Source organism: Chiroxiphia lanceolata, chromosome 2 (genome assembly GCF_009829145.1).
Source record: "Chiroxiphia lanceolata isolate bChiLan1 chromosome 2, bChiLan1.pri, whole genome shotgun sequence".
In the NCBI taxonomy this organism is placed as follows: Eukaryota; Metazoa; Chordata; class Aves; order Passeriformes; family Pipridae; genus Chiroxiphia; species Chiroxiphia lanceolata.
The window spans coordinates 3,525,693-3,537,521 of record NC_045638.1 but is presented as its reverse complement, the minus strand read 5'-3'; the positions used below and the strand labels follow the sequence as shown (position 1 = coordinate 3,537,521).

Here is an 11,829-nt window from a genome sequence, read left to right as displayed (position 1 = left end):
GCCCATCCCACCCCATCCCGCCGCTCCCCCCGCTCCAATCCGGCTGGATCCTGTTGCGGCGCCGCTGGCGCTGCTGGGATGGGGAGGGGGGGAGGCGGTTTCCCTGCGCAGCCGGGCTGTGGCTCGCAGGCAGCCGCCGCAGCGCTCGCAGCAGCCGCCGGGCGGGAGCAGCCGCAGCTCCGGGAGCCTCGAGATGCCGAAGAGGAAGGTGAGGGCGAGCGGGGAGCGGCAGCCGGGGGGCGGCGGCGGCGGCCGCGCGGGGCCGGGGCCGGGCGGGAGGGACGGACGCGGCCGCTCCGCTCCGCGGGCTCCGGTGCCGCGGGCGGTGACGATGCCCGGCGCCTTCCCCGCCTTCCCCGCGGTGCGGGGCGGCCCCGCGGGCCGCGGAGGGGGCCGGAGGGGCGCCGGGAAGGGCCGGGGGGGCTCGGCGGGACGCGCGGTCCGGGAGCGGCGCGGGAAGGGGCGGGCGGGGGGCGGCGAGCGGGAGGTGCCGCCCGCGGTCCCGCCCCGCTGACGCGCCGTCTGTGTTGCAGGTGACGGTGGCGGACGGGGACGCCCCGGCGGAGGTGAGTGACACCGGGCACGCCGTGACACCGGGCACGCCGTGACACGCGTGGGACAGGCGGGGCCGGACCCGTCCCGCCCGCTCACGCCCCTTCTCTCCCTGTCTTTCTCATTCTCTCTCTCTCCCCCCGCAGCCCAAGCGGCGATCGGCGCGTCTGTCCGCGGTGAGTGCGGGAGCGGCGCGGCCCCTGCGGGGCGGGGGAGGTGGGAGCACCCGGGAGGGGTCAACCCAGGGCGGGATCCCTGCCTGATTTGTTCTCTCTCCTCAGAAACCCGCGCCGGCCAAAGCAGAGCCGAAGCCAAAAAAGTTGCCGGCAAAGGTGAGTGGGAAGAGGGGAGGGGGAGGAGGTGGTGGCTGGTGGCATCTCATGTCGTGTCCTCGTGTTTTATTCCTTGTGGGAACGCTCGGTTTGGCTAAAGTACCGTTTTAAGGTACTTCTGCCAGTGTCTGCAGGTACGTTCCACCCCTCTTTGAGTAGATCCTTGTTAAGCTCCCAGGCGTTGCATGGAAATGTGGGCACTGATCCATGTTTGTTAGACGGTAGTTTGGTATGGGGTGGAACTACTTGAATGTCAAAGCAATTGGACATCAGGAGGAATTTCTTTATGTCAAAGCAATTGGACATCAGGAGGAATTTCTTTATGGAAAGGGTTTTTAGGCATTGGAAGGGGCTGCCCAGGGAGGTGTTGGAGTCCCCATCCCTGGAGGTGCCCAAGGGACGACTGGATCTGGCACTCACTGCTCTGGGCTGGGTGACAAGGCACAGATTGGACCCGATGATCTTGGAGGTCTTTTCCAACCTAAATGATCCTGTGATTCTGTACAGAGGAGATAAAATATATATACTCACATTTTAAAGTAGTGTTGTTAGAGCAGGAAAAAAACAATTTCTTAGCCACTGAAAAATACCTCAGTTTCCATTTGTGAGCTTGAGCTCTTGAGTCATTGCGTGTGTGCAACAAGGTGTGGTTTAGTGTGGTATTTAAAGTTTTCAGCACAGCCTTCACAGTGCCAATAACTGAGGTGTAAAATTCTTTGTTTCTTGGCTATGTGTCTGTGGGCTCGGTGCTGTGTGTGGTGTTAAGTGTTCCTTTGTCTCATGAACTTTTCTTTGTGATGTGTGGAATAAAGGCTTTGGAGTGACCTGATTGTGGCCTTCCAGTACCTGAGGGGAGCCTAAAGGAAAGGTGGAGAGAGACTATTTCCAAGGGCCTGGAGTGATAGGACAAGGGGAAATGGCTTCAAACTGCCAGAGGGCAGGGTTAGATGGGATATTGGGAAGAAATTGTTGGCTGTGAGGGTGGTGAGGTCCTGGCCCAGGTTGCCCAGAGAAGCTGTGGCTGCCCCTGGATCCCTGGGAAGTATCCAAGGCCAGGTTGGACAGGGCTTGGAGCAACCTGGTCTAGTGGAAGGTGTCCCTGCTCCTGGCAAGGGGGTGGCATTGGATGATCTTTGAGGTCCCTTCCAACCCAAACCATCCTGTGATTCCCTAATTTCAGATACACTAACACAGAGCTCTGCTTTGCAGACTTTCTGATGTTTTCTTTGTATTAATCCTACAGAACAGTTCCTTCCCAGGAATGCACCTTCATTCCAATGGTTTGAGTATCACTGTGCTCCCACTCTCAGGGCTGTAAGGCTGAAGAATTTGGGGAAGTTTTCCAGTGTTACTTCAGTTGTAATTCTCCTTTTTCCAGTGTCTGTGATGCACAAGGAAGAATTTCTATAATTAATTCTAGTTGTTAATTACCAGTCAAATGATAAGATTTTTAATTTATTCTGTTTTCTGTATTTGATCCATTAAAATGCACTTTTTCTGCATCAACTTTGTCACTTCTTAAAACTTTCCTGACAATATTTTTTCTGGCTGGGAGAAGTTTGCTCATTATGGACTTACTTGGTGAGGTTTTTAAATAAATACTGATGAAGAATAAGAGATTTTGACAATAAAACCCAAGAGGTCTGTGTGTTGCATTTATGTGATTCTGTAATATTTTGTAAGTAGGGGGATCAGGGGCTGTTGGTAGCTTAGCAAGTCCATCTGGGTTTTCTGTGCTTTTTTATTATTTTCAAAGTTTACCTGGTAAATCATAGGAATTTACTCACTGGAAATGTATTTCACTGCAGGATAAATCTGAGGACAAGAAGGCTCAAAAGGGGAAAAAGGGGCCTAAAGGAAAACAGACAGAAGAGACGAACCAAGAACAGACAAAGGACAACCTGCCTGCAGAAAACGGGGAAGCTAAAACTGAGGAGGTAAAGTTTGGAGGGCTGGGGTTGGGTCTGACTGGGAGAGAAGTTCCTCCTTGCTACAGAAGTTTTTTGACAAATGTAATGTTCTTTTTCTGGGGAGTGGAAAGAGTTTTCAGTGGAAATGATTTGACCAAAGCTGAGGTAACACAGACCTTCGAGCAGAAGGTTTTTAGGTAGCAAGGAAAGTAGAGGATGGTCCTTGAGTGATTTGCTCTGGTGTAACAGTTGGTCATTTGCAAGCTTTGACTGTGATCTTTGTGAAAAGTTGGGATCTAACAAGGAATTCTTCAGTTGGCTCAACTTTTTGGCATCGTTACAATCACAAAATTTGGTTTTTTTTTAACCTGTGCATCTTCATGCTGGACTCGTGGTGCTCAGACCAGCCAAAATTTCAGGTGTAATACAATAGCAAGGTCTAGAAGAGGCAGAGTTAGAGTCTGTCCTGTTGGATGTTACTGTCTCGTGTTTCTAAGTCTTAGTTACTGTAAAACAGGGTAAGATTTGAGGAGATTTTAACAGTGCTGCACTGAAAATTGAATGCATGAGGGGTGTCTCTAATTTTCTCAACACCCCATGTACAGAGATTTTTAGCCGAGGAAAAGCTAAAGCTCCTCCTGTCGTAAAGGCAGTAATTCAAATTAAAATTAAAATACTTTGCAGTGTGTGTTTAGGAACAATATCAGCATCCTGAAATTCATACTGATGGTTCCAAGGAGCCTTTTCTAGACAGCTCAATTCAGTAGGTCCTGATCCGAGAGGAATAAGCTCGTGGCACCAATTTGTGAAGCACCATCTGCAGAAACAAGTCAGGGTTGTTCCCTGTGTCATTTTGTGCATTAAAACCACTCCAAACTGAGAGTCTGAGCCACTCACTTAAAAACTTCCTGCATTGAAGTGTCCTGGTCTTTTGTCTCCTTTCAGACCCCAGCACCTGATGCAGCTGCAGAGAAAGAAGTGAAGTCTGAGTAACACCCACATCTGTAACTGGTGGTCTTTAAACCTTTCTTCTTGTACAATTCAGAGGAATATTTTTATCGACTATTTTGTAAATGCGAGTTTTTTAGTAGTTCTAGAAAACACATTTTTAAAAAAAAAAAAAAAGAGGAGAGAGTCCCGACTCAACCCATTTTTTTACATATTTAGATAAGTGTAAATGCTTTTTTTAAGTGGTAAAGTCATGTACTGGTTGTCTGTTTTCTATGAAACCAGAAATTAACAGCATGTTAATTAAGGAGAGGGCTCTGAGGCCTTGATTAGGCTTCACGTTCCACAGCCTGCGAGGGACAGTTTTCTATCCTGTTAAATGAAGCATAACACAGATGAGACTTTGGAATTCATAATGATGTGTCGAGAATGTCTTAACATTGTAGTTATTTATCTTTATGGTTGTACCATCAGTAGAATTCCTTATCTAATAAAACTGCTCCCTAGTGTTGGATTTCTTGCTGAGTGATGTATATCTGTGACAAAAGTTATTTTTGGTAGTTGCAGCTTTATTTTTTTTCCAACAACTTTGTAGCTGTGATGAGAAAGATGGGAAACTTTTTATTTTATATCTTTAAATACTGGCTAAGGAAAAGTTTCTGCTTGGCAGATGGAACTTGTTATGTCAATATTTGAGATGCTGGAACTTCACCTCTAGTTTTAAAGGACAGCTTGTCTACAAAGATCAAGTGAAAAAAATATTTGAAATAGTCCTAGGGAAAAAAAAAAACAATTAGTTTTTAGACTGAAAAAAACTATGTGAATAAAAACAATTGTAAAATTGTTGATAGTGTTTGTGATCTTCAAACAAAAGCCAAATAAATCTTGATTATGAAAGTTTCTGTAGCTCCTGCATTGACTGGGACAACTCACAATATAAGTGGTGTGGTTTAGGTTTTTAACTGTGTTTTAATAGTGTTAAAAATGTAATTTTTAAGAGCTGGGAGTGGAAAAATGCAGTATTAATCTGAATTTGCAGTTTGAAAGCTGAGAGCCTTGTGCTGCTGCTGTCACCTTAAAAAAAAAAAGAGTCAATAATTAGGAGGCATCAGGTGCCAGTCAGACAACTGTCACCTTGTCCTGGGAGGAGCCAAGATCAAACAGGAACGTTTCTTCTTTGTTTCTTTTTTTCCCCCCTTGCCCCAGAATTTGTTTGTGCTCTTAAGTAACACCTGCAAGCACAGCATCTGCTTCCTGTACGTTTTCGGCGCCTTTGTCAAATCCTCATTCAGTTATTTCTAAAAAAAAAAAAAACAGTTGGGTTTCACTTCTAACTCATTTTCTTAATCAAGGCTTTCCTTTCAAAAAGAATTTTACCAGTTTTACCTCTTCAGTATTTAGGCAATGTTTAACTTACCTATAGCTTATATATATATATAAAAGCTGGAATACATCCATGATGGAGCACCATCCCATCCAAAATACAACAGGAAGAGAACAAAATATGTTTCTTGGAAGTTACTCCCTTGTATTTGTGTGCTGCTACTGGTTGGTTGGGTTAAGAGAATGATATGTAAAAATATTTTACTTCAAAGGTTCTAAAAATGCATTTCAAGGGACCACAGGTGGGGAATGGAATAAGGAAAGAAGAGGTTGGATTTAAAATCTAACACAAGTACAGCCATTGCTGTTCACATCAGAATTCACGATGGGCAGGGGAGAGAAACAACTGTGAGAAGGAAAAAAAGATAAATCATGGAATGGTTTGAGTTGGAAGGGACCTTAAAGAACATCCAGTTTCCCCCCCTCCATGGATAGGGACACTTTCCACCGGCCCAGGTTGCTCCAAGCCCCGTCCAACCTGGCCTTGGACACTTCCAGGGATCCAGGGGCAGCCACAGCTTCTCTGGGCAACCTGGGCCAGGGCCTCACCACCCTCACAGGGAGGAATTTCTTCCTGATATCCCATCTAACCCTGCCCTCTGTCAGCCTGAAGCTGTTCCCCTTTTCCTGTCACTCCAGGCCCTTGGAAACAGTCTCTATCTTTTTTGTCGGCTCCCTTCAGGTCCTGCAAGGCCACAATCAGGTCACCCCAAAGCTTCTCTTTTCCAGGCTGAACAATCCCAGCTCTCCCAGCCTTTCCTCCCAGCAGAGCTGCTCCTTCTCTCGGATGATCTTGGTGCCTCCTCTGGTCTCTCTCCAGCAGCTCCACATCCTGGCTGCCAAATGCCAAAATCCTGGCTCCCAAAGTGAGGGTGGGAGGGAGGTGGCACTGGGGCAAACCTGCTGCTTTTGGATGGGTGACATCAGTGCAGTGCTGCTGCCTCGAGGGGGGTGGGAAATGCTCGTCCCCAAGACAGTGTCTGGGGCAGCCGTGGTGCCCCCAGGCATCACCCACGGAGCTCCCCTAGCCCTGGAGGAGACAGGGCTGTTCCCAAGCTCCTCCAGTGTGGGCACAGCACCGATGCTTCCAGCTCTCTGCCAGCGAGGGGCACACTGAGCACGGTGCAGGGCAGTGCACTCTGAATCACAGAATCAATTCGTTTGAAAGAGACCTCTGAGATCATCAAGTCCAATCTGTGACCAATCCCTACCCTGTAAACTAAACCCTGGCACTGATTGCCACATCCAGTCGTTTCTTGAACAGCTCCAAGGATGGGGACTCCACCACCTCCTTGGGCAGCCCTTTTCAATGTCTAACCACCCCTTCAGTGAAAAAATTCTTCCTCATGTCCAACCTGACCCTCCTCTGGCACAGCCTGAGGCCCCTTCCTCTCCTCCTGTCCCTCGTTCCCTGGGAGCAGAGCCCGACACTCCCCCGGCTCCCCCCTCCTGTCAGGGAGTTGCAGAGAGGGAGAAGGTCCCCCCCAAACCTCCTTTTCTCCAGGCTGAGCCCCCCCCGCTCCCTCAGCCGCTCCTGCTGCTCCAGCCCCTTCCCCAGCTCCGTTCCGTTCTCTAGACACGCTCCAGCCCCTCAATGCCCTTCTCGCACTGAGGGGCCCAGAACTTGACACAGCATCGGAGGCGAAGGCCTTGGCCCCGCGGCACCGCTCCGTCACCGCATCGCGGCGGGCTATCGGATCCCGGCGCCTCGCCGCGGGTCCCCGGGAAGGGTCGTCCGGGCCGGGAGGGCCGAAGCAGCGGCAGCAGCCCCACCGCTCCCGGGGGCGATTTAGCGGCAGCCCCGCGGCCGCCGCCGCTCCCCCGCCATGCCCTCAGCGCCGGCGCCTCCCGGCGCGCTCGCCCCGCCCACCCAGCCGCCTCACCCGCCGCCTTCTCCGCGCGACCCTTCCGCGCCCGGTCCCCCCTTCCCCTCCCCGCTCTCCTTCCCCGCCACCCCCTCCCCGCCGCCCTCCCCGCCGCCTTCCCCTCACCCTCCCCCGCCGCCACACACGCGCTCCGCTGTTTCCCCGCCGCTGCCGGAGCGCGTCCGAGCGCGGGGACTATTTTCCCCCCGCCCCCCCGCGGGCGCGCCCGGCGGAGGTGGCGGCGGCGGCGCCGTGGCGGGTGGTGCGGCGGCGATGGCGGCGGCGCCGAGGCTGCGCTGAGGGGGGAGAGGGAGGGAGCGCTGAGGGGAGCGGGGGGGCGGCCGTGAGGGGAGGGAGGGAGGGAGGGAGGGGAGGCGCTGACAGCGCCGTGCCGAGCCGGGCCCGCCGCCCTCAGCCCGCCATGGCCGAGCCCGCGGCCTCTTCCAGCGCTGGCGCGCCGCTGCCGCTCATTGAATCAGGTAACAGCGCGGGCCGGGGCGAGGAGGTGCCGCCGGTGCCGCCATCTTCCTGCCCCCCCCTCCACCCTCCCCTCAGGATGGGGCACGGCCGCCCCCCGGCTCAGTCCATCCCACGGATCTCTCTCTGTGTTTCTCGTAGAGCTTTACTTCCTCATCGCCCGGTTCCTGAGCACCGGGCCCTGCCGGAGAGCGCTGAAGGTGAGTGAGTGCGGCGCTCACCGGGGCGCGGGGACCCCGCGCTGCCCGCCCGGGGTCGGGGGGAGGTGGGAGCAGCCGCGCCTCCCCCCCCAGCTCTGGAGAAGCCAAATCGTGGCTCGTCCCTCACTCTGTTTTTTTTCCCCCTTTTCCTCTGCAGGTGCTGGTGCAGGAGCTGGAGCAGCACCAGGTCTGTGTGGGCTCTGATGAAATCCCGCTGTAGTTAAAAGTTTCCCTTGCAAGTCATTCAAGTTTCTGCCGCTGTCTCAACTTTTCCCCCGCCTTCAACACACACATTGTTTTGGATGTGATCTGTAATCCCTCCTTCCCCTTCAACCGCTCACGGTTTTTGTTTTTCCTTTATTTAGTTGCTTCCTAAAAGGTTGGATTGGCAAGGAAATGAGCATTATAGAAGTTACGAAGAATTGGTGAGACTTTTACCTTTCAAAAAAACCCTTCTGATTACCGTGTTAACACTGATGTTAGACCCTCTACCTTTAAAACTAGGCCCAAACCTTCACCTTCCAGTATCGCTCTGGCTCTGGACAGTGGAGTTATTTTAGAAAAGGGCCTTTAATTTCTTTACATCAGACTAACAAAAACACAAGCGGTGGTTTAAATTGAGGATATTGTTTACATAGCAGAGGTGGAGCTTGGCGTTGTGCAGTGGTAGATGCCACTGCCTACACGCAGGCAGGAGCCAATGTGCACCGCGGTTTCATTTCGGAGTTTCAGGGGCAAGGTTGTGAGGCACGTTTTGATTTGTCGGTATTTATTTTGCTGGTTGGCTTCTTTCAGCCCCCTCCAACAGATTAGGAAATGAAATCGCTGCTCAGAAACCCGAGGGTTGGCAGTTCTGGTGCCTGTGAATGTGCTCGTTATCTCTGGCTCCTGGCTGGTCACTGCTTTGTTTCCACATGCTGGAAGGATGGGGATGATCTCTCTCTCAAAAAAAAATGTATTTCTGCCCTCCAGGGCTGATGTTACTTGCTCTAAATGTTTTTACAAAAGGGAGAGCTGTGTTTTGGTGCTTAATTTTGCTGCTTTTTAGGTGGCAGAGTGTATTTGGCAGTTGAATCTCGTGAAGTGATGGTCTGGGGGTGCCTGCCCAGCGTGATTTTTATCCTGCCTTATACTAGTTGGTTTTGTTTTCTTTAAAGAGGTGTTTATTCCTGCTTTTTTCCCTCCTCAGATTCAGCCGTTCCAGGTTAATTGATTATTGTAGTTAAATCCCTGTTGTGGAGCACTTAAGAGATCTCAGGATCCTATTTGAGTAGGAATGAAATCTCGTTTAAAACATTTTCCTAATTATTTAAGTGTTGCTCAATAATAAATTTGATTCCATTTCCTCTCCTTGTCAGTGTGGTCAGTCGAGCAAATGAGGTTTTAGGTGAGTTTTTTAAGTCACTGAGAAGCCCAGTCTTGCTAAACAGGAATATCTTCAAGCTCTGACTTGAATTTAGCAAAGATGAAAGCAGGATTAAGTTTAAAAAGGGTTGTTGAGAGTTATTTTTTTGGTTCATTGTTGGTTTTTTACCCATTTCTTCTGGCAAAAAGTGAGGTGTTGGGAGATGAATTGTATGGATTCTTCTGACTTCAGGAGTGGGTTTTAACTGAGATTATTGTGCATATACAGTTGTCAGATTAGTTCTTCAACGTGTGCTGCTTCTGCCTCTTTTTCCTGCACATTTTAAAGGAAATGTCTACACAGGGCAGTGGTATTTCAGAATATCTAAATTAATCTCTTAAACTTTTAATTTTTGCTTTTTGAGGGGTTTTGGGAACCTCTTGTCCCACTGTTCTCCCTCTGAACTTGCAGGGACCACGGACAAATGCAGTCATGGGGTGTAATTACTTTCTTGTCCTCTGTGTTCCTCATGGCATTTTAAAGCTTTAAAATAACTGTTCCTTCCAAAATTTGAGCGAAACTACTTTAAAAAGGAGAAGGACTGCAAGTTTTTGCATGCAAGGATTGCATTTGGAATATACACTTCCTGCTGATGGCGTGCAAACAAAAAGGGTTTTAATGCTTGGCAGAAAGTGTGCTGAGCTTTCTGTCCTGAGTGCTGTGGCTGGTACTGCTCTGCACCAATTCAAGAGGCAGAGTTGGTGAAGAAACGATGAAAAAGTGCATTTTGTAATCTTTGGACTCCCAAAGGTGTTTCTTATAATTGATCTTAGGCATCCCAGGAGCTGATTTGCTTGGAAATATTTGCTCGTGGGATGACGCAAACTCTTTGCCTGGTGTTCCCACCTCGGGAATACAACCTGTGCCCCCACAAGCTTCAAGCATGGATGTTTATTACTGAAACAAGTGCAGAGCTGTGGCTTTAACTGGGCATCCCCAGTGCTCAGTGTGCACTTGGGCAGCTTTTTGTTGCACAGGTCTCACCTGATGCATTTTTATTCCCACCGCTCTGAGGAGGGAGATCAGCCTTGTCAGGACTTGGCTCAGCCATTCAGCCGAGGGAGCAGCAGCAGCAGCAGCACGAGCTAGTTCTGCCTGTGTTCTCAGCTGCCTGGGCAGGAGGCCACATACCTGTGTTGGTGTGGCCCTGGCTGTGCCTCTCCTGACTGGATGGGCTGGGAATTGTGTGGCTGCTGGAGGAGCAGAGTGGCTGCTGGCTCTGACTAGTTTCTCCGTGGCCGGATCCGAGTGGAGGCAGCACGGGGCTGATTCACACCTCCCCAGCAGCTTCAGTTCATGATTCTGATGCTTTGGTTTACCTTGAGGCTGTTCAAACCCTCCTTTCCATCTTTACCTTCTGCACTGTTGTGATTGACTTTAAAAGAATTAGGATTTTTTTTTTTCACAGAACACCCAGAAAGAAGAGGGCGAAAAAAATAAACCCCGCACGCATCTGTTGTTGACTGAGCCATCTGAGTGTGTGTGGGGTGTGTGGTGTTTTTAGGTTGTTTAATGCAGATAGTGTGGGATCATTCCTGAATGTAGGGATGGCTGTTGTGATCCTTTTGGTTTAAGGAACTAGGGCAGACTTGTGTAGTACTGGTTTTTCAAGGAAGCTATTTCCAGGGAGATTGTACTCAAACCTACTAGTTTGCAGTTCACTGAGCAAGTGCTGTGTGGCTGAAGGAGTAGCTGCACAAATTCTTGTGCTTGATTGCAACCAAATTCTCCATGATCTTGAGTTATGAGGGTTTGAATTTTAATTCTTATTTTTAATGCAAATAGTTGGGTGAAATGGGCAAAGACCATTGTAGGGTACCACAGAGGGGGTTATTTGAAGCTTCCAGTAGTAAAATACTGATGTGCAGCGAGTTACTTTTTTGCTGTAGTTATTTTTACTACAGCTCTCCCTTGCTTGTAGAGTCCTCACTGAATTTACTGGAACAACAGGATTGATTCTGGTTTGTGAGTTGAACTTAAAGTTCAACTTAACAGGATTGATTTTGGTTTGTGAGTTGAGCTTAAAGTTTTAATTTATGTAATATACCCGTGAATGTTGATGCTTTTAGATTCATCTGTTCTACAGGTTTTTTTAAAACTTAAATTCCTGTCAGGTGCTGTCCAACAAACATGTGGCTCCAGATCATTTATTACAAATTTGCAAGAGGATTGGCCCTATCCTGGATAAGGAGATCCCACCCAGCATTTCCAGAGTCAATTCCTTGCTTGGTGCAGGGAGACAGTCGTTGCTACGGACAGCAAAAGGTAAGGTTTGGGGTTTTTTTTGGGATGGGTGTGATCCAATGTTAGATGTGCATAGTTGAGAGTTTGGGAATGCGTGGGAGTTCTGTCCATACACTGAAGAAAATCATCTGTAATTTAGGGAGTGGTTGGCAATACATGACCTTGTACTTTGATACAGAGTAGATTTTAGTGTTGGATTTACCTCTTTGGGTGTGTCCCGGGCAGGGGTGTTGATGTGTCTGTGTGAGCTCTGTTGGGCAACTGGATTCTGGGATATGGGACTGGTTTATGGGATTTACTGGAGTGTTTTCAGTTACCTGCCCTGCCTACTTTAAAGGATGCACAGGGAATGATGGGGACTCTTCTGTTCTGGAAATTGGGATTGCAGTTATGGCAGCAGGAGTGTCAAAATAACTGTCAGTTTGAGATTTATTTTTTCTTTTAAGAAGGGAGATCTTGGAATTATAGGATGGTTTGGGTTGGAAGGGACCACAAAGGTCATCTCATTCTGAC

At 49.4% G+C, this 11,829-nt stretch overlaps 2 protein-coding genes across 2 annotated transcripts in view; both read left to right on the top strand.

Annotated features, from left to right (window-relative positions):
* The first annotated feature begins 72 nt into the window (after positions 1 to 72).
* On the top strand, positions 73 to 4,640 carry HMGN1 (high mobility group nucleosome binding domain 1). Its single transcript, XM_032678226.1, has 6 exons — positions 73 to 208; positions 534 to 566; positions 699 to 728; positions 834 to 884; positions 2,693 to 2,821; positions 3,740 to 4,640. Exons 1-6 carry the CDS (start codon positions 194 to 196, stop codon positions 3,785 to 3,787), a joined length of 306 nt encoding a protein of 101 aa, XP_032534117.1. The 5' UTR covers positions 73 to 193; the 3' UTR covers positions 3,788 to 4,640.
* A 2,730-nt stretch (positions 4,641 to 7,370) lies between these two features.
* BRWD1 (bromodomain and WD repeat domain containing 1) overlaps positions 7,371 to 11,829 on the top strand; it is a 46,635-nt gene continuing 42,176 nt past the window's right edge. The window contains exons 1-5 of the mRNA XM_032678155.1: positions 7,371 to 7,469; positions 7,609 to 7,667; positions 7,825 to 7,854; positions 8,033 to 8,092; positions 11,187 to 11,337. Coding sequence (XP_032534046.1) covers positions 7,412 to 7,469; positions 7,609 to 7,667; positions 7,825 to 7,854; positions 8,033 to 8,092; positions 11,187 to 11,337 — 358 coding nt within the window. The 5' untranslated portion in view covers positions 7,371 to 7,411. The remainder of the gene's footprint in view (positions 7,470 to 7,608; positions 7,668 to 7,824; positions 7,855 to 8,032; positions 8,093 to 11,186; positions 11,338 to 11,829) is intronic.

Bases quoted from the DNA above. Each gene is read 5' to 3' on its own strand.
- HMGN1 (XM_032678226.1), top strand. The intron at 729-833 runs GTGAGTGCGGGA...CTCTCTCCTCAG, and splicing joins GATCGGCGCGTCTGTCCGCG to AAACCCGCGCCGGCCAAAGC. The intron at 2,822-3,739 runs GTAAAGTTTGGA...GTCTCCTTTCAG, and splicing joins GGGAAGCTAAAACTGAGGAG to ACCCCAGCACCTGATGCAGC.